Below are 22,800 nucleotides of genomic sequence, written 5' to 3' on the forward strand. Positions count from 1 at the left end.
ATACCTGTGACTGAAGTGTCCACTGCAGTTACCTAACCCTTCTAGTCCTTCATAGAAGATAGGGTGCTTTTCTGTATTTAAGCCGAGAAAAATACTTGACAATTCAACACAAACACCACTTTGGCGATACCAGAGCTTGCTTTTTCAATCTGATTGACTGTCCTTCCTTCCATCCTCTTGTAGGTGAGAGAACAAGATATGCCCCGAAACCTGTATTATCTCCCATTATTTTCTCTGACTGCCTCTTTCAGCCCAGACTTCAGAGGGTGAGAACGTGTGTGCAAGAGTTGTTGCACTGGGAATCTAAGTGGAGAACTAATGGTTAATTTTTCACTTTTAAGCCTGCCTCTGTCCAAGGGTTGCTTTAACTGGGTGTGGAGTTTTTCATTTTGCTTGTTTAAGAAAAGCAACTCAGTTCTACTTTGCCCATGGCAAGTTGTTTCCTCTTCTGTGATTTTTTTTTTTCTTCCAGAGGTAACTGTCTTGTACTTACTGCTGGAAGAAATTCTTCTCCTGTATCTGGAGCAGCAGGAATGCTAATGAAAGGCATTTAGAAATTTGATCTGGATGAACCCTTTACTTGCTGAACTTACTTAAAAAACAAGTTGCTTTAGCATTTGAATAGAATTGATTGAAAAAATTTGAACTTGGTGAATACAGTAAGCTTGGACAAACTAAATACCAAAACCAAAACTCTTCCTTTTTCTTGAAAAGTTTCTTTTTCATCAGAAATCTCTCCAATTTCTTTTTTTTTTTTTTTGCTTGTTTGTAGCTTTTTTTGGTTAAAATGTTCACTGGGCAAAGAGTTGATTTCTTGATACTAAATTTGCAACTGTCATGAGGAAGGAAGAATAAAAGATAAGCATTTTCTGCTCGTCTCTGCCTGTGAGCTTATCTGTGCTCATAAAATACAGTACATAGACAGAAGAACAGGGACATGCACACAGACATGCATCCATACCCCCTCCCCACCCCCACGAAGAGGATTCTGTTTTTTGCAGTAGATGCACATCGTATTGGTGATGATGTTCCTGCACAATGTTAATGAGTACTAGTCTTTTTTTTTTCTGATTATATAAATACAAAGGCTTCGTTATCAATGCTGTTTGGATCTCTGTGGTAGGGGGTGGTATATGTGTCAGGGCTGTTCAGCTCCTCAGTTACTACCATAGTGTTAAGTATGGTCTCTCTCCATACATGTCATCCTATATCAAACAGAGAAACAGTTTTGGCTTTTACCATGAGCCTTTGTAACAATTACACTGTGTGTGCTTTTCTGTTGTCCTTGTGGTCTGTCACAGCAGGACACATGATTTCTAGAGAGAGAGAGAGGAAAAAACTTCAGGATCTTACTGGATGACATACCTTGTTTCTCTCATAAGGGCTGTCTTGGCTGTTTAGAGAATACAGAAAATCTTTGGTGCTGTGATGTGGCTTGGACAGGTGTGCTCCTCACTGGGTAAAAAACTGGCTGGATGGCTGGGCCCAGGGAGTGGTGGTGAATGGAGTTACATCCAGCTGAGACTATCGCTAGTGGAGTTCCCCAGGGCTCAGTGTTGGGACCAGCCCTGATTAACATCGTAATCAGTGATCTGGACAAGGGGATTGAGGGCACCCTCAATCAGTTTGTAGATGACAGCAAATTGGCTGGGAGTGTTGATCTGCTGGAGGGCAGGAAGGCTTTGCAGAGGGATCTGGACAGGCTGGATTGATGGGTTGAGGCTAATGGTATGAGGATCAACAAGGCCAAGTACCAGGTCCTGCACTTGCGTCACAACAACCTCAGGCAGCTCTAGAGGCTGGGGGAAGAGTGTCTGGAAGGTGGCTCAGTGGAAAATGATCTGGGAGTGCTGATTGACAGTGGCTGAGCATGAGCCAGCAGTGTGTCCAGGTGGCCAAGAAGGCCAAAGGCATCCTGGCTTGGATTGGCAGTAGTGTGGCCAGCAGGACCAGGACAGTGACTACCCCCCTGTACTGGGCACTGGTGAGGCCACACCACAAATCCTGTGTCCAGTTCTGGGCCCCTCACTACAAGAAGGACATTGAGGGACTGGAGTGAGTCCAGAGAAGGGCAGCAGAGCTGGTGACAGGTCTGGAGCACAAGTCTGATGAGGAGCGGCTGAGGGAGCTGGAGGTGCTTAGTATGGAGAAAAGGAGGCTCAGGGGAGACCATCTTGTTCTCTACAAATACCTGAAAGGAGATTGTAGCCAAGTGAGGGTCATTCTCTTCTCCCAGGTAATAAGCAGTAAGACAAGAGGAAATGGCCTCAAGTTGTGCCAGGAAAGGTTTAGATCGGACATTAGGAAAAATTTCCTCACTGAAAGGGTGGTCAAGCACTGGGACATGCTCCCCAGTGAAGTGGGAAGTCACCATCCCTGGAGATATTTAAAAGACATGTAGTTGTGGCACTTGGGGACATGGTTTAGTGGTGAATTTGGCAGTGCTGGGTTAACAGTTGGATGTGATGATTTTAGAGGTACTTTCTGATTTTATGATTCTATGTGTATTGTGATATTCAGGAGCATTATCCACTATATTAACCTGAATTTTGGCAGAGATTTTTTTCCAGAAACCTGTGAAACTTCTTGCTAAGGACCGTTACATTCCTAAGCTCTGTGTAACCTTTATTTTACATGCTTTCCAACTGACAAAAGTAGTGTGAGAGCACACCTGAATAGATGCAATTAAGAGCATCCAAAATGTACAGCTAATAAAAAGTCAGTGTAATGTGAAACATGAATTGCAAAAGCACAGATTTCCAGGCACCGAGTTTGCCTCTTTTTTTTTTAAGCAATTTCAACCTGGTTTTGTTTGTATTTTGTTTCTTTTTTGCCATCACAGTGAATACCACTTCCTCCTGAAATTATTTCTCAACCTTTTCCTAATTTCTCTTATTAAGATTTCAGCTAGCACTTTTCAAACCTCAGCATACACTGTGTATAGTCAATCAAACATCTTTCAACTCAGTCTTTTGGTAAATAAGCTGGCTGCTAAAAATGCCCTTCTGTTTAGCACTGCTGCCAAGCCAGGGTAGTAGAGGATTTGCAAACAAATAATTTTTTGGAAGCAGAGAGGACTAGTTTACAAAAGAAAAGGAAGGTGTCAGGTTTCTTACCCTCTGGGTGGGCTGGGTTTCTTCGAATGTCATGCATTTGCAACTGCAACTATGTAGACTTAAAGGAGCTTGGTCCTGATTTATGGTGGTGGTTGAACAGGATCAGGCCTTCAGTTGTAAACATTCTTCTTTTTCCCCCTGTTTCTTTTTAAAACGTTGCAGGAAAACTGACAAGGAGAAATAGTAGTTTCCAGCAAAAGGAAAGGGGAGAAGATTTCTTTTTTAAAGCCCAAATGACCCCAACTTTTATAAATCAAGATGTAATGGTGAAATTGAATGGTTAAGATTGTGAGAATTGTTCTGCCTGTAGTATCTAACCATTTAGCTGAGTGAATGTAGCCTATTGCAAGCCTATGCTCATTCCTTGTGGTTTAAGAGATCAGTATGCTAGGAACATGACAAGGATTTTAGTCTGTCACTGCTAGGTCAGCAGTCAGAGCACTGCCAGGATGAGTGTCAGTAGCTGCATTTCCTCCCAATTCACCACACAGGAGCAGGTACCTGCCTACCCAAGGAGCTCCTTAGAAAGCATGAAACAGGTCAGAGAGAAGCAGCATGGGGAAACTGCCCTGTACTTAGCACAGACTCATGAAAACAGGCACATCAAGGGTAATTCAGTACCTTCCACAAGAATCATATTTGCTTCAAGTACTTGCTGCACTTCAGTAGAGAAATCAATTGATGCATGTATGGTACTAAAACATGTAAATGTACCAAACGTGGGGTTTTCTTGATCTGTAAAATATATGCATAAGTATCCTTAACACTTCCTTTAGATATGTTGAACTAAACTTGAGTTAAAAACTTTATGTCATTAAGTAAAAACATCTTGAGTACTTTTATACCAGAACACATGTACAAATATAATACCCTTCTCACTCTTCTCTTACAGTAAAAAGTGAACAATACCCTTTTTTTTCCCTAATTTACTCCCATGTGCTAGAAAGCAGGGTGAAGTTTTTTTCTGAAAGATTGGTTAAAAGTGATTCATTGTTAAGAAATCTGTGATTGGTTGAGTAAGATATTTATTTCCGGGAATAAATAGTTGTTTTTATTGCTGTGATCCAGTTTAATTTCGCTGTCCTGACAAATTATACAAAGCCACTGTAAACCTGTTTTAACCAGACTAATCCTTCAAATACCAGCTGTATTCAGAACAGCAAAGACAAAGGCCATAACCTACAAACTAATACAGAAACATAAGGGCAATTGTGATTGACCTCTTCATCCTGCTCTGAGCTACCCTGATGATGTGGTGCAGCTGCAGATGTATATCTGTGTTTTGTGGCTCTTGCCTTCACTGTAGATATGCTACAGAAAACATCTAGGACTTAACAGCAGCTTTGCATTACCAGAACAGCATATGCCAGCTAGGTTTGCTGTCTTACAGGATCCCTGCAGCGTACTCTGCTTCACTGTTTTCTCCCTTCCTCACAATAAAATCTTGTGTATGATGTGGATTCATGGCCCACTGTGGCATACAGACATAAAAAATGTACTTTTCCTGTATTCTGAACAGTACCAAGAACTATTAATACATGAACACATTGGAGAAACTGGTACAGCTATCCTGACAAAGACAAACCTCAACCACACTGATTTTGCTAACTGAGAATTTGGAGGGGGATGAGAGTAGTTAGGGAAGAGTTCTGTAAGTTGCATCTACTTCAAAATCTCTCCATTATAAACCTTCAGGCTTATAGCCAGGGCCTCTAAATTCCCCCCAAGTTTGTCTGTCTGGTGTGAAACAACCAAGCATTGTCGTAAAAAGCATTACCATTTGTACCTATTGCACTAATAGGTATAATTATGGTATAATGGAAAAATATCTTCCTTTTCAGAGAAAGTTGCAATTAAGATTTTAGACAAGACAAAGCTAGACCGGAAGACTCAGCGTTTGCTGTCTCATGAGATATCCAGCATGGAGAAGCTGCACCACCCAAATATCATCAGGCTGTATGAAGTGGTGGAGACACTCTCAAAACTGCACCTGGTGATGGAGTATGCAGCAGGTGGGGAGCTCTTCACTAAAATCAGTACAGAAGGAAAGCTGCTAGAAACGGAGTGTAAAATAATCTTCTCCCAGATTGTGTCTGCTGTGAAGCACATGGTAAGTTGCTCTTACACAGGCATGTTGCCCCTCACTAGTCTTAGCAGATTTTGTGGATGTATCTTTTGGTTTTCAACTAGTAGATTTACTGTTACCCAAGTTTCAAGCCCACATTTCTGAAAAGCAAAACAGCTGGAGAAGAGAATATCAGAGAGCTTGCACATCTACCTCGAGTTACTGCCTCTCTGTTAATAGCTTTTGGGAGGAGACTGAAGTGGGAACACCTGGTGGGTGGAATCATCCCTTTTGCAACAGTGTTCTGTCTGCTTTAAGGTGCCTGGGCACCAGTGAACAAAGCTTCATTTTTTCCCTCCACTTATTTCAAAACATGGGATTAGTCACCCTTCTGCTAGAACCAAGTGTTCCAGAGAGGCTTGTTAGGTTTGCAAACATCCAGCTTGCTTATTAATGAACATGGGAGTCTGTCACGTAAAGACAGGCTATTCCTGGTCCTCACTTTAGCGTGAGGTTAACACCCAGCAAGTCCTTTCCCCCTTGCCTGGTCTTCAGTACCTGTACCTGGGATGATGCCATTTGTGTAGAGCCCAAAGCACCTTGTAAAGGCAGAAAGGAGCAGTTAACTACTTCAATACCATGTCCTCTGAACCTTGCATAGTAACTACAGGTACTTCAAACAACAGCATGAAAACACGGAGGACTGTTCTACACGTTTGACAAGTAAAAGTAGTACTCGTTAAAGTTGGCTCAGAGTGCCCTCCGGCGGCTCATGTTCTCTTGCCACATAATAGCCTCTGGTGAGGTCCGGAGCAAGGGTGTTCCCAGGTCACGCACTGCTCCTCTCTTATATAAACAGTATGCATTTTTTATATATTTTGACAAAATGATTGTATGTCCTGTAAGTGATGGATTAGCTCCAACACTTTTTCCACAGGACAGATACCCTGCAGCTACAGGAATTTAATTTACATTTCAAAATTACACCACACCTATTTCTTAGAATTAAACCCAGATTACTGAGCTGGCCAGCCTCTTCACTTGTACACACAGACTTCTGCACAACATTTTACTTTTGGTAAGACATCAAATCCAGACTGTATAAATCACATCTGACTGCTGCCAGTCCACAACAAGAACAGAGAATCCCTGCCTGTTATTGACGTCAGTTGAAATAGGATGTCAAATGGTTTCCTTATTGCCTCCAGATACTGCACCTTGTTACTCTAGAGGGTAGGGCAGAGTGTGCTCAAACACATCCATTCCTTCTTGTTAGTTCAAAAATGACGCTAAACCCTTACCTAATCAAGACGGGTATGTTGTGACTAAGCAGAACAATTTCAGTTTGAGTCCTTAGCTACTACTACCATTTCCAAGGAAAAAAAGTAGAAGTTACAGTGAATGTATTTATTTTAGCTTTTTAAAACTAGAAGACACCACTAAACTTGGTATCCTGCAACATGAAATACCATGAAGCCCAAGTCTGTGGTCCTTTTCTCCTGCCACCACCAGTTCCTCATAGGACATTAGATCACACAACACAATTGTAGTAACTTTCTTACTCTATCTGTGATTATGTTCACTCAGTGAACTAAATAAGCACTTATTTCCACAAGCTGTTACATGTAGTAACTGCAAAACCAAGTGTCGTGAACCCTGAAAAAATACTGATTTTGCACATGAAGTCTTGTAGGATTAGCCATTCTGCCCTCACAAATTTGCTTCACAAAAATACCTAGTATAGTTGGGACTGCTGTTCTTAAAAAAATCCCAGCATCCTTCTTTTCCCCCTACTCAATTGGTTTTGTATCATTAGATAACTAGGTTATATTTGTTTAATACTTTTTCAATTTTGTTGCAATACTAGTTTCTGACTTTGCCCAAGATAACTCCCCTTCTCCTGTGGGGTAACTAATCAGTTAGGGGTAGCCATTGAGAACAAACCAATACCAACTTCTCCTCTTGTCCTACAGCATGACAATAATATAATTCACCGGGACCTGAAAGCAGAAAACGTCTTCTACGCCAGTAACACCTGTGTTAAGGTGGGAGACTTTGGATTCAGCACAATAAGTAAAAGAGATGAAACTTTAAAAACTTTCTGTGGCTCTCCTCCTTATGCTGCTCCTGAACTCTTCCGAGATGAAAACTATATAGGCATCTATGTGGACATCTGGGCACTAGGAATCCTACTATACTTCATGATGACGGGTAGCATGCCATTTCGGGCAGATACTGTAGGCAAGCTGAAGAAGTGCATTCTTGAAGGGACATACACTTTGCCTCCCTGCCTCTCAGAAAATTGCCAGAAACTGATAAAAGGAGTCCTTCAGCCCATACCAACCAAGCGATACTCTGTCAAACTGATTATGAACAGCGAATGGATGCAAGGCATACAGTTTCCCAAACCTTTACAGACATTTAAACTGGATCCTAAGTATTTATCAGACATCAGTATGCTCAAAGAAGAAGAAATTGAAGTGAAAAATATTCTGGAAGATCTGGGAATCACAGAGCAGCACATTCAAAATAACCGGGGAAGAGATGCACGCAGCTCAATAACAGGGGTCTACAGGATTGTGCTGCACAGAGTACAGAAGAAAAGGGCACTTGAATCTGTTCCTATCATGTCCCACCCAGATCCCACAGAACAAGACTTGAGGAAAGCAATCCATTCTTACAGTGGGATTAAGCACACATCCAAGCTGTGTTCTATTTTATAAATTTGCACTGCGGACTTTATACTCAGCACATTTGACAGAGGGGATTATTCACTTTTCAAAGGGGATTATCGATTTTTCCTAAATTCTGCTGTTACATTTTTTTTATTTGTAATTTGAATAAACCAAAAATGCCTCCTCTTCTTTGCATTTCTCAAGTCACAGTGAAGCGCTCAAACACCAAGCTCTCGTGCATTTGTTTGACCCTTGCTCCAGAGACATGGTATAGCCAGTGCAAGAACCCCAGTAATAGAAAGGATCATGAGTGGAGGTGATCGTTTAGTAAAGATCATACCACTGCATTTAACCCACTTGGAGATTCCTGGTACAGGCATGTAACAGCTTACTTCTGAAAAGCTGTATGTCAGCTTGATACAACTTTACCACTGCAAACCAGGACAGTTTTTGCACAGAACTAAATTTAAGCAGAGACCAGACCATAATCTAAACAATTGCAAATTCTTCTTTTGAACTTCCTCATCAAAATAGTTTTTAAAAAGCATTTTCTTTTAAGAAACAGCAATGCTGCTGTTGACTGCAGTTCTGTTTGTCATGATTCCGAAAGACAAATTAAGATACAGTGCATATGTGGTTGCAATTTCTAATGCCTGACTGGTTGGACTACTATCAGCTAACCTTCTGACACCTTCCACTGCTTGCATGATTCTGTCAGTTGGGAACTGCTTGGACTCATTGCACTTCAATAAAGAAAGATTTAAGTGTACTCCAAAACTCATGTAGTTTTAAATTCTTGCTGTAGCACTTGTTACCAGTAGCTGAATGCAACCAGTAGCAAAATCCATTTGTATCTGCTGAGCATTGCTGGCTTGCACTCACTCCTGCCACGCTGCTTTGGCAACCAAAGCTGGAACAAAGATGATTTTGACACTTGGCAAGTTGAAGTTGGATAGGCTGACACCAACAGTTGTTCTGAGCATCCCCAAGATGTAGGTGCTCGAATTTTCAGGTTTAATTGCTGATTTTATACTTTCACCTTCAACAGCATCAGCTCCAATGCAAAGGACAAGAATGGTAGCTTTCTTCCCTGAACAGGGACAGCCGATCTGCTTAAGCTAAGACGTAGAGCCTGTATGACTTTAGTTAAGGTAAGATACCTGACAGAAGGTTTACATAGGTAGAGCTGGTGCTTTCAAATGTTAAGGGCAGGACGCCTTATCTATTATGAGGGTTGATGGGACGATTAGTTGACTTTGGAAGGAGTAATTAATTTAAATGAGCAACAGAATGAGTCTGAAAAGCCACTCCTGGGAAACTGGACTCAGTGAGGCTCAGGTATGTACAAAGCAAGAACCAAGCCCCCTTCGCAGATTTTCTGAGGGAGATAAAACAATACCATCTTCTGTAAGACAGTAATAAAGATTAAATTCCTCTGCTATAAACAGTTTCCATATGAAAGCATTTTAAGTTATCTTGAGACATAGCCCTGATGGAGTGGTTTTACACCAGCCTAAGTAACCCCTTCGTTTTGTTGGGAATGACACAAAGAAGACAGATCCAGAATATCCACACAGCCTGTGAACCCACAACTTCAGGTTTTCACGGAGCCAGTTTCCTCTTTCTTTCCTGTTGAAAATAAAGCGTCCTGAAAACCCAACAAGTCAGCACTACTCCAACAGGTTTCAAATATCTCAAACTTTATTTTAATAAAGGATCAGCCTCACAGACCTGGGAGGTCTCTGCCAGTAGCTCACTTCTTGGTTCGTCCACTGCCAGCAATGGACTTTGTTCCATAACTGTTTTCCTGGTGCCAAGATAAGTTTCACGAGGGCAATCTAAACCAAAATACTTGCAAACACTATCATCATGCATCATTGCTCCATCATTTTTAGCAGAACAAACAGATTAGTATTCATCAATTTATATTAAACAACTATTTTATCAAGGCTTGACCGCACAAATACAGCAAGTTATCAAGTCCTAGTGAGTGACAGGTAATACAAACACTTCATTACACACACAAAAAAATTGTGATTAACAGAGAAATAATTTTTTGCTACTTTATATTAGATAATGTGGCTTTGTAGAATTAGCAAAGAAATAAACTCAACAAAACTTAATCTGTACATTAGCTCAATTTAAATATATATATCTATATATATAGATATAGATAGATAGATATATATATTACAGGCTTAAAAGGCTCATGTCGTAGTTCATTTCCAATCTGGGCTTTAAAAATCTACCAGAATGGGCTCCCCATTACCACTATAAATCTACCACTGGCAAAATGGATAGCTTGTTGGAAAAAAAAAACAAACTAAACCAAAAGAAATAAAAGACGCTAGTCTACAGTATTAACAGTAGTGAGAAGGACTTCAAGGTACAAAGCCAAATTCAAAGTTAGAAATAGTCTTTTGGAAATGTACTATATAAAGACTAGTGAGAGGCCAGAGTTCTGGACAAACTGATGAAGATGACTCTCTTCCTTTGTTTGCCAGTTACAACAGCTCCATAACATCTAGAAGTTTTTTTTGAAAATTCTGCTGCCTTGGATACTTCTACTTAACAATCCAGAAAGGTGCCAAATCAATGATCCCATTTTTTTAGAAGAAAAAATTTACTACCTCCCTTCTTTTTCCTCTTTCCTCCCAGGCTGCTGTGACTTGCAATGCAGGTATAAAACACATAATATGGATATTAGGAGAAATTACATAGTAACTAACCCAATGGATAACAGAGTTTCTTCCAAGAAAACCACTTGTCAGCCTAGCTGTTCTTGATCCACTAATTTTGAAGGGAAGAGAGATTCCATTCCAACAATGGATGTTACTTGGTTCTATACCTTTCCCAAAGCGATGAGGTGATGGGAGGCAGACTGGGAGAAGAAAGGGAAGGTGATAAAGTGAAAGAGAATTGCAGTATTCAGAAGACTGACTGCTTATTGTCAAGGCACTGAGAACCCTAACATTAAAAGCATGGACTAGTTTGCACACACTTGAGTACTGGTAGAAGTTAACAGTGTAGGTTTCAAGTCATTTTACATGGAAATAGCAGGCAGAAGATTTCTTTTTTTTTTTTTTTTCTATGTACAAAGACCTTGTAATAGACTACAGCTACTTCTCAGCAATTAAAAAAATTCAGACATGTTAAGGAATCCACAGAGGACCTAGCAAGTCCCTCTATCTCCAATATACTCCTTATTTTAGTGTTCTGAAAATACTTTAAGATCAGCACACAGTATTATGATGATTTTTTTCAAGGAGCTTAAACAGGTTTTTCATGCTCCAATGAAGTACTAGTGTACACTGAAACTTCAGCACTACTGCAATCCTTTTTCTCTCTCTCTCACCCTACCCTCACACCTTGTTTCTTTCCCCACCTCACAGAGGTATCTTAATGCTCCCCATTGGAAAGGGCAACAGTAACGCCTTCGGTTTCTGTTGTTGCAGGGATTCTTGGCACTTTCTTAGCAGGGCTTGGGATGTGCTAAGAAGAAGGGAAAAAAAACATTAAATACAGATTTCCAGTTCACATACATTCATACTTCATGGCTAGTCCAACTCTCAAACAACATTCACGCTACACTGGACGGCTTGGCCTAAAGTCAGTCAAATCGGTCATGCTTCATGCAAACAGATTGTGCGAGAGGAGCCAGTTTTGTTCTTGTTTCGTTCTTGTGCAGTTTCATTCTCTTTATGATGAAATGTACTTTCTTAAAATCCCATGTTCAACTCTTTACTTCTGGCTTGTATGTTAGGCACGTTAACAAAGGATTTAATATAACTCGTTAAACCACTTCCTCTTAACATACATGCACATGCTAAGACAGACATGTAAATGGTTCCACCATTTACATCAAACTTTGAAAGAGTGCTGAGTGTTCACCTCATGAACAATGCCTGGGTGCACAACTCCAACTCTTGCCTCCAGAGGTCCATCACTCAGGAGTGGGCGCCGGGCGTAAGTTCTCCTGTGTTTTTCATCCACGCGCACAAGGTACCAGGTTCCTTCAAAGAGATCCTCTACTGAGCACTGTGGAATATAGTTGGCTGTAAAAAAGGGAATAACAGACTGTTAGTTGTTTCCTGGTGAGAGTTTTACTCAACACAGGCCTTTGCAGTCTGAATGCACTAAGATAGAAAAAAACAATTCTGGATTTTAGTTCAGCCACATAGGGCCAGTGAAGACAAGCTACTCAGAAGCAGAAAGGGTTGGACATTTCCTTCATTCTACACTCTAATAATTTAAAGTCAGCTGAAATAAGTGATGAGCATTTTGCTGTAGGACTAGGAATGATTTATATTTATGAAGTTCTTACCCAAATGGTGTGTTTCCTGTCTGATCTTCATGTTTTCAGCAAAGACATCAGGTGCAATACACTTTCTTGAGTCAAGTCTTGCTTTGAGATCAGAAAGGCTGGCAGTTATTTTGTCCAGTGCAGAACCTGCAATACAGAACCATCGTGTAAGGCACCACCAGTGCTGAGAACTGCACAGCAGGACATTAACATTTCAAACCCATTTGAAGTACTTTGCATTACAGAATATCAACTGTTAGTCATTTAAAAGTATTCCCAATTACCCAATCAAAACATTAACGGAGTTTGAAGCATATTATTTGTTCAAGGAGACACAAACATTCCCTGGAGCTAGAACACCCTCAGTTTGGCAATGATGTCTTTAGGCATTGCTCTGCAGGTTTTATGATGCTGGTGGGTTGTGTAATAGTGCAGAGTGAGCTGTGCAAGGGAGGTGGTTAACACCTCCTCATGTCACTCACCAGGAGTGGCATCCTGTGTGACCCTGATGGAATACAGGGTAGCAGCAAAACCAGAGCCATAGGAGAACACACTGATTCTCTGTCCTGCCAGCTGCTCTGGGGAGTACCTGCAAATCAAACAACAGCTTTTTAAAGTGAGAATTAAGCCCAGGTGTCACTTTTAAATAACTAGAAACTGCAGCTAGCTTAGGAAAAGCAGCCAGCAAATCATATTGTCTACAACACACATTTACCTATGTGCATAAATGCTGACTTTTAAAAACACAAATTCAGATACTGTTATGTGATGAGTTCCAAAGCTGCCTAAGCAAAACAGAGCTGAGAAATGCACAGAGTATGATTATCTAGAAGGCAGCCAGTTTTCATTCTTAAGCGACTTAAAGCCTAAAATGAACAAACACCTCTTGTAAGGTAATGTCAGAATAAAGAAAAAGCGATCCAGGAAGAGTGGTTTAATTTAAACTTAACATGATTTTGTAAATGGCTGTCATTGCAAAAAAATAATTAAAAAAATGTTAAATGCTAATTTAATTTGGTTTTGGTTATAGTGAGACAAAGAAGACATTCTGATTCTCTTTTCCACTGCAGGCATTTTTCTAGGCAGAGGGAAAGGGGAAAGGTTGGGGCTGGGAAGAGACATCGCCTCACAAGTAAGATCCTACTCTGGAAGGCAGTAAGCAGCTGTTTCACATCAGCTTCTGACACATTTTCAGTCTGCTTTTCACTTGGAATGAATGTGTGTGCAGAATAGTTTTTTAACTTTAGTCTTTCTGCTCAAGGCAATCTCGTAGGAAAAAGTTTGCTAGACAGTGGTTTTACAGAAGTCTTTCTAAAACAAAAACCTTTTATGTCCTTATTCATAAACAGCTATGACTTTTTTCCAAATTTTATGCTTACTGGGCTAGAAGAGAGGCAAGGCAACCATAGACTGAAGGGGTATACATATTTCCATTCTGATTGGACACGAGTAATGAAGCTTTGGTTTTCTGATTGAAGAGCTCTGCACTAGCTTTCATGAAAGCTTTTTCCACATCTCTGTCAAAATATGTATCTTCAAGTTTTATATCCCTATTAAAAACAAACAAAAAAAAAAGTTCAGAAACAGTTACTAAAATAGCAAAAAGTAAAAACACACCTTGGATGTGTAACAGAGTAAGATTATGTGAATAAGGAATACAGCAGCCATTCTCACCTGAAAGCTTCCAGACCACTGAAAACACCATTCGCTCTTTCTGGGTTCTGGTCACTGAGAAAGTCGTTCAACAAGAGTCTAGCTACGGATTTCTGTACCAGTTTACAGTATGGAGAATGAAAGATCATGAATCCAAAGTCATTCAAGGTGAAACGTCTGTCTGTCCCCTCTGGAAGTAGCAGAAGTGTTGTGTTACAACCTATGTTTAGTACTCCCTTCAACTATGAAAATAAAGCAGGGAGCTGGCAGGATAGCAGTCATCGTAACATGTCAGCATACAAGAGACACTGAGTAACACCAAATACTGCTGTCAGGTGCATTTAAAACACTAACAGTGCTTCTACTTAAAAATTAATTCTTTACTATCTTTTGCACCAGCTAACAATGTTTGCTCTTATTCTAGAATAAAGAGATACAAGCTTAGCAGAATCTCTGCTCAGCATTCCGACATAATAATCTGTCATTTAACTCTCTTCACGCCTATGCCACTTGAGTGAAGCAATTACTAAACATACTGGATTAAAAAAAAAAAAGGAGTATTGTTACATAACATTTAAATATTAATCTAAATTTCTTAAAAGCCTGGGTGGAGGTGGGTAATAGCATGCTTTTGAACAAGATAGCATACCTTACACCAACACATGCCTGTAATTACAGACTGTCAGGAACTTAACCATGTGAGAACAGAATTAAGTAATTTCTTACAAGAGAGAGCAAATATTTCAATCGCATCAGAACACACAAACATGAAGAGACCCATAGAATAGTGTTTAGATCAGAATCTAAAACTTGAAAATACATTGTCTGTGTAGTTACACATTCCAGCACTTGCCAGATACTGCAGTACCACCAGGAGAGGCTACGTACCCTTCTGCCACTGGGCATGGATTTTGTTGCGATAGACAGTATAGCAGCGATCCAAAGCACTGAGGTAGCACTGTATAGAGAGTTTGCCATCCACCACAGGATATTCAGAGAGCATATCTGGTTTGTAGAAGTCATAGGCATGCTGCATGTGGGTTCCACGCAACCCTGGTGGGCAGAAATTGACAAAAGTTGAAAACTGCTTTACTCAGCTGCTCTCAGTCAACTGGAACACAGCACACGTACGGAAACAAGCAGTTCTGGCCCCACGTCAACCAGGTTTTCATAGCACCCTTTAGGCAAGGTTTCACACAGTTCTCTTGCTTGTTAAGTACAGTAGGACTGAGCATGAAAAACGAGTAACAAAAGACAGTCATCATACTGTCCTGGAAGCAGAATGTTGTGTTATTCAGCTCTAGTCCACTCTGCCAATTTTACTGGAGAATTCCCAAGGAAATAAACAGATAGGACCATCTCTAGTTGTTTCCTGCTTCATCCTATAACAGGACTTGGCTGAGTTAGCCCAGAGCAGGAGGAGACACAGAAGAATTTCTGACATTAGTGGGAGTTAATCCACCACTCCAGCAAGGCAAAAAACAGGGAAACAGGCTTCAGAACAAATCTGCCTGAACAGTGTGTGTCCTCCCACAGCACTAACCTCTCTCAAAGATCAAGGGTGCATTTGGACCAACCAGCATGGCAACAGCACCAGCCCCACCAGTCGGCCTGGCATTCCCAGAGGCATAGACAGCGATGTCTCCAGCCACCACGAGGGCATAGCGTCCTGAGAAAAACACACAGGAAAAACCGTGAGAAGCAGCCAAGCATCTGGCATGTCTTAACATCCATCAGCAACTTTTAGACTTTGGTTATTGAGGAGATGACACCAAGATTAAAGGGATCTTCAATCCTGACTTTTTCCCCCAAGTTTTTATTTTCTGGCAATTGCCAAAATTTACATGAGAACAGCAATTCGTAGCTATGTCATTGTTCTTCTAGTGGCAAATGCCCACAGCATTTAAGAAAAAGACCAGAATAGAAAAACAGTTTACCCTCTGGGTTTCATATGGTTAGACATGAACACTGTCATTGTAGGGCAGACTGATGTAAGGATGATGTAACTTTTCAAGAAATAACCATGAACTTACCATCCCAGGAACTGGACTCAATCCAATTAATAGCATTAAAAAGAGCAGCAGTGCCTCCATAGCATGCATTGGTGGTGTCGATTCCTTCTACATCTGTGTTACCAGATTCTTCAAACAGCTGCATCAGGACAGTCTTCACAGATTTTGATTTATCAATTATGGTCTCCGTTCCAACTTCTAATCTCCCAATACAATCATAGGAAAGGCTGTTCCTCTCCATGAGCTTCTGGACCACAGTCAAGCAGAGAGAGTTGATATCCTCCCGGTCGGAGCAGAACCCCATCTTGGCCTGGCCTAGACCAATGGTATACTTCCCAGCATCCACACCATCATACTTCTCCAGCTCTGTCTGGTCAACATACTGAGAGGGAAAATATATTTCCAGTGCCACAATTCCCACATCTTTGGGCCAACAGGATTCAGCATTCACTGGAAGAGACCCAGGCATCGTGGTAGATCTTTAAGAAAAAAAAAAGAAAACCACAAAACCAGGTGATTTATTCACATCCTCTGGTGCAACTTTGGTCAGAGCATTCAGTAAACATCATTAGGAGTTTTGTAACGTTTTTTATTAAGTACTTTCAAGTGAAAATATAAATTTCAGCCCCAAAGATGAAGAGATGTAGGTTAAGCCTACATTATCTTCCTAAGGCAAAACACACACTTAGTAAGTGTTAAGTGTTTGAGAAATTAATGTTCATTATTTTACTTCTGCTTATATGCAAAGTCTCGATTTTGCATATAACAACCAAGCTAGAGACACTGACATTTTTTTTTAATGTTGCTAGTCGAGAACTTAAATTGAAAACTTATCCTTATCAGAAAATCACTACCTTTAAACAGACCAGGGCTTTTCAAAATTGTTTTTAGTTTTAAACAAAGTGACACAGGTCACTGTGTTTTGTTTATACTTGCAACAAAGCAGAATTGTTTCAGAGCGGTTTTTTTTTTGTTTTATGTTTGGGGTTTCTTTTGGCACGAGGTAGGGGGAGGTATTTTGTATAGGCCTTGGGGTCTTCCTGTTTGTTTTCTTCAAACATACTCTAGTGTTTCAGCATTCCGGAACACTGGAACTCCCAACACCGAGCCTGGAGGAATATTTCACAGGCTAAGACGAGATGAACACACAGTGTTCTCCCTGAGAGACCGAGTAGTTTCCTTGTTTTAATCCCATGAATTTCCCGTCACCACACCCGAGGACATATTACACTCCAGGACACACTAGACTCTATTCCTTCAGCCCCACCTCTATTACACAGAGAGGCACCATCCTCCCGCGCCTTGCCTTCCATCCTTAACGGAGCCCTTGTCCCTTCCCCACCGAGCTCCAGGCACCGCTGCACTGACTTACCCGGCTTCTTCCATAAAACCACGATGAGCTGTACAAAGGAATAAAGAACGCCCCTAAAGCAAATACTGCTTTAAGCAAAACCACCAATTTCGTCTCGTTTGTCCCCGCTACTGCCGCCCTCGCCGCCTCAAGGTTATCCATACCCCAGCCGAGAGCAGGTCGGGAGCCCCAGGAATGGGCCCGGAGGGGTCACACCGCGTCCCTCCCGAAGCGTGTTCCCGGCACAGCGCGGGGCCCGGGCGCATTCCCGCCTTCCTTCCCTGCTCTCCGCTCCCACCGCCGCTGCCGGCCCTTACACGGGACGGAATCCCATGGTCGGCTCCCAGCGCCCCGATCCCGGCGGAATGCGCGTGCGGGCCGCGGGAGGCGCGCGTGCGCCGGGCATGGCCACGCCCTCCCGCCTCAGGGGGTGAGGGGACGGTCGACAAGTGCCGAGATGCTGCGGTTGGCTTCACCACCTTGCGTGAGGCGAAAACAACCCCCAACAGTAAATAAATAATGATAAAAATATCACCAGCACCCAAAATTCCAGTTTGGGGAAGTTTCCTGCGGTTTTGTTTTGGTTTTTTTTTCTTTTGGACAATCCCTGGCCACACCCTACCCCACACTGGTGGCACCTCGCTGCTATTTGCGTGGTGGAGCGGTGCCATATCCTGCTTTAAATTATCCAGACTGCAAAAAAACCCCAAAAACCAACACCCCCCCCCAAACATTATTCCTGCCTTCAGGAAGAGCTGTTGGGCAGGATTATGGATTTGTTGTCGCACAGCAGCAGGTTGATGCTGTTGGAAGTGGAGCAGCTGATTTGCTAAAGCCACAGCCAGGGGAGGGAGCAGCGTGGTGGTCCCCAGGGCCCGCAGGAGCTGCGGGGCAAGGTCACACCCCGTCTCATGCAGAGAGAGGCAATGTCACATCCCCTCCCAGCAGCACCATGAGCCACGCACACACATGGCCAGAGGTCACGGAGCAGCACTGGGATATGAAACTTGGCTCTGTTTTTACCTCAAATCTGCACAGCCACTGTTGGGGAGGAGGAGGATGCTTTTCAGCTCCCATAAGAATGCAGACACACCACCCACAGTGAGATCCCAAGATACTTGCTGGGAAAAGGGCTCTGGAGTTCAGCTCTCTTTCTGGCACAAAATACCTCATTATCTTTCCAAAGGATTTTTTCCAAAAGGAAATACCAGCTGCTGCCAGCTCAGCAGTGTCTGGCTGCCACCTTGAGGGTGAGCCCAGACCAGAGCTCACTCCTGCTCCAAGAGCCAGAAAGTTGAAAGTTGGAGACTGCAGAGAATCTCAGAGGCTTCATTTTATTTAAGAAGTATACAAAAATAATTGAATGGTTTGGGTTGGAAGGGACCTTAGAGACCATTTATTTCCAACCCCCTGGGGCCAAGGGCAGGGATGCCTTTCATCAGACCAGGTTGCTCAATGTCCCATTCAGCCTGGTCCTGAACACTTCCAGGGATGAGGCATCCACAGCTTCTCTGGGCAACCTCTTCCAGTTCCTCACCACAAAGAATTTCTTCCTAATGTCCAATCTAAACCTACTCTCTTTCATCTGGAAAACATTCCCCCTAGTCCTGTCACTACATGCCCATCCAAAAAGTTCCTCTCCCCCCTTTTTTTTTTTTTTTTTTTTAGTAAGCTCCCTTTAAGTACTGAAAGGCTGCAAGCAAGGTCTCCCCAGAGCCTGCATGGAGCACATAATGGACTTCACCTGCAGTAGCCATAGAAGAACAGCAGCTTTTAACCATGCAATGAATTATTAGGAAAAGCAGTATGCCAAGTGGAATTCTACTGTTGAGAGAGCTAAGGAAAAACAGTGTGCTTTGTACTTGCTCCTTACAGAGCTCTGAGATCCAAACCTGGCATTTAAACTGGCTGCAGTTCTCTTATCAGAAAACTTTGTGCAGAAGACAACTAGAGGGAGGGTCTTTGTATCACATTCCCATGGCTCACCAAATACTAAGCTCCCCAGATAATCCTAACAGGGCAGCAGTCTGGACTACTGGGCTGTATTGCAGTGAGAAGCACTGCTTTATGAGCGTGCTCTGATCGCTGAAGGAAATGGGACGTATGACATCTTATGTCAGTTAGTCATTACAGTCATTACAGAAAAAAAAAATGTGTTTACTTGGTTTAAAACAAGCAGCCTTTTGTCCTCCTGGTCAAACAGCAAACAACATCCCATCATTCAGTTTTTACTGAAAACTAAAACTTTTTCAGAAGTATGATTTCTTTTAAAAGACCAACAACCCCAAATGCTTTGATATAAATGAGAAACCTGCTTTGTTTTGTGTCACCTTAGGATTTCATTGGGAATGAACAAAAAGCATAAGACAAGCCACTGCTTTCTGCTGGTGTTACCAGAAACATGTTCTCCCACAACAACTGGTGGCGTTCATCGTCTTTCTTAAGAATTTGAGCATATTATGTCAATAATTTGACTCTTTTAATTCCTGCCTAAATTTTTAATTCCAACAGAACATTCTACTCAAAGTTCGAAAACAAGCCCCGGCTTTCTTTGCTTCAAGTGCTGCCTTTGGCTCTGGGGAACCGGTGGGAGGGACCGCGCTGGTGGCAGCCCCGGGTTGTGACATCACTGCCTTGTCCCCGCACGGCTCCTGCCACCAGATGCCGCTCCTCCGCCCAGACCGCGGTGACATTCCCGCGGGACGCTCAGCTCCGGGCACCCCCGTGGGATGCTCGCCTACCTGTGGGCGCCGGGAAACGGACGAACCGAGCAGAGCCCCAGACCACAGGGCCAGACCCTCGGACCGAGCCGTGCTGTCCCGCCCGCGGGGCTGGCGGCACATCCGACACCGGGGCTGCGTCAGCAACACGGGTGGGCGCCGGGATGCCCACATCCCTGCGGCAAACGCCATTGGGAAGGAGGGCGGCGGCATCCCTGGGAGCAGCTCCAGGCTGCCTCTACCCGAAGGGCGGCGGCGAAGGCAGGGGGACACTCTCGCCCCGCCTTTCCCGGTCTGGGAGGGCGACTCTGAGAGGCGATGGAGGGACACACCGAGGGCTTCTCGGTGGCCCCGAGGCGGAGGCAGAGCCCCGCATCATCCACCCACCGCAGCTCACCCAGCTAGGGGCTTCCCCCGTGGGCAGCGGCCGGGATGCCTGTCTCGGGATGCGACTCCTTCGGGAGAGGCCTGGTTGCCCGTGCAGGGGGCGCCGCACGCCACCCCAGGGGCTGTGATACTCCCAGATGCTCCAGACAGCGCCCGGCGCGGGGTTCCGGCTGGCACCGGCGTTAGGACACCATGATACGCCTTTTTGGGGTATTTTTTGTTGGTTTGGCTTTTTCTTTCTTTCCTTTCCTCCTTTTCTTTTTGTTTCGTTTCCTCCTTTCCCCTACCCCCCCCCCCCCCCCCCCCCCCCCCCCCGCGTTGCAGGCTCTACTCCAAACACATCCCCTAAAAACATCTCTCCCAGCTGCGGCGACCCGTCCCCAAGCCCTGCCTGCGGCTCCCCAGCCCCGCCGCCCCACGCGTGCTTCCCCACACACGGCTCCGCAGCCCCTCGCCCCCGGCCCCGAGGGCTCCGCGTCCCGAGCCGCGCTCACCCCTCGGAGGCGACAGTTCCCGGTGTGACTCCTGGCGTGGACCCCGGTGTGGCTCCGCACTCACTCAGCACAGCACCGGTCACCGCGCGGCCCCTTTAAGCAGTCGCACCGCCCGCCGCCCGGCGCGCGCCTTGAGTGGCAGCCCCGCCCACCAATCACGGCTGCGGCCGCGCCGGGCCCCGCCTCCCAACAGGCTCGCGGCGGGCGGGGCGGGCGGGGGGCAATGGCGTGAGAAAGTGACGTAGCGTGGGCAGAGGGCGGCGCGCCAATGGGGACACGGCAGAGGCGGTGGGCGCCCAATGGGAGCCGAGCGCCGCGCTGGCGAAGCCAATGGTAGCGCGCGGCCGACCGCGGGTGAGGGTAGGACGGGCGCGGACCGCGCTCTAGGCTGTTGCCCGGCAACGGGAGTGTCCGCGTGCCCTGGCCGCGGCCTCTCGGGGCATCCCGGACGCGGAGCATCATCGCAGACCCGGCGTGTCCCGGCCCAGGAGCATCCCGGCCCCGCCGTGCCCCGGCGCCGCCGTACCTCGGTCCCGGGACTCGCACGGGGCACTGCCAGCAGAATTGCCTCACGGAGGATGTGATGAATGTGATGAATGCAGCGCTGCCCTGCCCTGGATCTTCCCGTCACAGTCTCGTCCCAGATCTTTAAATCCGCGGTGTGGCAAGCTGCACATCACGGGCTAGCCGCTGCCTGACAAATTGGCAATTAGCTAATGTGCGGGTTCCCCGTACCAGCCCCGCGTGCCTCCGGGCCGTGCCATGATTTGTATCCACCGAATCCATTGCCATGATTAATATCCACCTAATCCATTGCTGCGCAGGCCACGGGGCATCCCCAGAGAACGAGGAGCACAAACCTCTGCTGCCTATGGGAAGTTGCTTGACAGAAGTCAAACACAAATGTTACAGCCTGGATAACTAGGTTGTAAAGCCCTGCTCAGGTGAGGGAAATGGTGCTCCCTTGGCAACTGTCAGGCTCTGTGACATCTGATTGCTGCAGCTAGCACAGGCCACTACCTGACACCTCAGGGTGTTAAACCACCATCTTAGGGGCAATACCGCAAAGGAAAGGGAAAAACTATCACTGAAAGTGCTACCTCCTGTCCTGTTTGTTCAGTCTGTTTTGAACTTGTGACTATTCTGCTGTTGTCATGCAAAATCATCACAGATTTGTCACATAACTCTCTTGAGAGGAGTGAGAAATACTACTGAGAAATTGAGAAAAGTTTTGATCACACATGTTACCCTGCAGTCTCCTGATAACCTTGTGCCAGTCTGTGTAGGAGCCAGTTCTACCTGGTGTTCTGAAAAAACATGTTGACAAAATGCAAACTTGGTATGTCATGGCTTAGTAACATCATGTAGAGATGCTGTTACCTCCTGTGCCTACAGACCAAAGGGACTTGTTAGGAAAGTTCATCTTCTGTTCTAGGAATCTAAGACTCCAATTGCTTCTTCTTTTCCATTCCTACCATAAAAAAACCCACAAAACCAAAAAACCAGAATGAGATCTGTGTCCTTGTTCTAGATGTCAAAATGGATTCCTAATACCATTATGTGGTTTGGTGGCAAAAAATTTCCTGACATGGGGGTGCTTGAACTGTCCTGGCTTTAGGGAACAGGTGCTCAGGGGCAGATGAATCAATCCATCTCACTGAGTTTGTCGGAGCTCATTTGAGGGCTGCAAGTGCCCCTCGGAGCTTGGCAGCCCCTTCCCTGCTCCCTGTGTGCAGGGCTGGCTCTGCTCCGACCTGCTCCTGTAGCCTGGGATGGGCCTGTACTGGAGGGAGCAGAGTGACAGGGAGGTGTGAGGAGCCTCCTGGGTGGCCTCTCTCCCTTCGCTTGGGAGCCCTGTTCAAACCTGGGCCTTTGTCTGAGGGGTACCACCAGTGTGCCTGTGCCTGGCTTCGACCTTTGCTGATCCTGACCCACTGACTTTCCAGCTTCAGCTCCGACCTACTCATCTCCACAGATTTGCCTGGAAACTTGGACTCTTGGTTGATCCTTTTTTACTGTCACTG

The 22,800-nt window shown here is 44.4% G+C and overlaps 2 protein-coding genes across 6 annotated transcripts in view; one reads left to right on the forward strand and one right to left on the reverse strand.

Moving 5' to 3' along the window:
* The window catches only part of NIM1K (NIM1 serine/threonine protein kinase), a 28,662-nt gene extending 20,617 nt beyond the window's left edge, over positions 1-8,045 (forward strand). For all 3 annotated transcript variants that reach the window (XM_027745635.2, XM_039390748.1, XM_039390749.1), the window contains 2 exons: positions 4,958-5,226; positions 7,155-8,045. In XM_027745635.2, coding sequence (XP_027601436.1) covers positions 4,958-5,226; positions 7,155-7,904 — 1,019 coding nt within the window. In that variant the 3' untranslated portion in view covers positions 7,905-8,045. The remainder of the gene's footprint in view (positions 1-4,957; positions 5,227-7,154) is intronic.
* A 1,490-nt stretch (positions 8,046-9,535) lies between these two features.
* Positions 9,536-20,879, reverse strand: HMGCS1 (3-hydroxy-3-methylglutaryl-CoA synthase 1). Of its 3 annotated transcripts, none has more exons than XM_027745633.2 (10): positions 20,777-20,879; positions 15,846-16,303; positions 15,356-15,481; positions 14,701-14,865; positions 13,834-14,002; positions 13,539-13,709; positions 12,642-12,748; positions 12,181-12,306; positions 11,748-11,911; positions 9,536-11,348 (listed from the first exon to the last, which is right to left on the reverse strand). In XM_027745633.2, exons 2-10 carry the CDS (start codon positions 16,291-16,293, stop codon positions 11,256-11,258), a joined length of 1,569 nt encoding a protein of 522 aa, XP_027601434.1. In that variant the 5' UTR covers positions 16,294-16,303; positions 20,777-20,879; the 3' UTR covers positions 9,536-11,255. The 3 variants fall into 3 exon arrangements, with proteins under 3 accessions (XP_027601434.1, XP_039246681.1, XP_039246680.1); XM_039390747.1 differs by lacking the exon at positions 20,777-20,879 and adding an exon at positions 17,340-17,421; XM_039390746.1 differs by lacking the exon at positions 20,777-20,879 and adding an exon at positions 17,197-17,318.
* Positions 20,880-22,800: the final 1,921 nt, after the last annotated feature.

Source organism: Pipra filicauda, unplaced genomic scaffold (genome assembly GCF_003945595.2).
Source record: "Pipra filicauda isolate LSUMZ 115617 unplaced genomic scaffold, ASM394559v2 scaffold86_size2582843_pilon, whole genome shotgun sequence".
Taxonomy (NCBI): Eukaryota; Metazoa; Chordata; class Aves; order Passeriformes; family Pipridae; genus Pipra; species Pipra filicauda.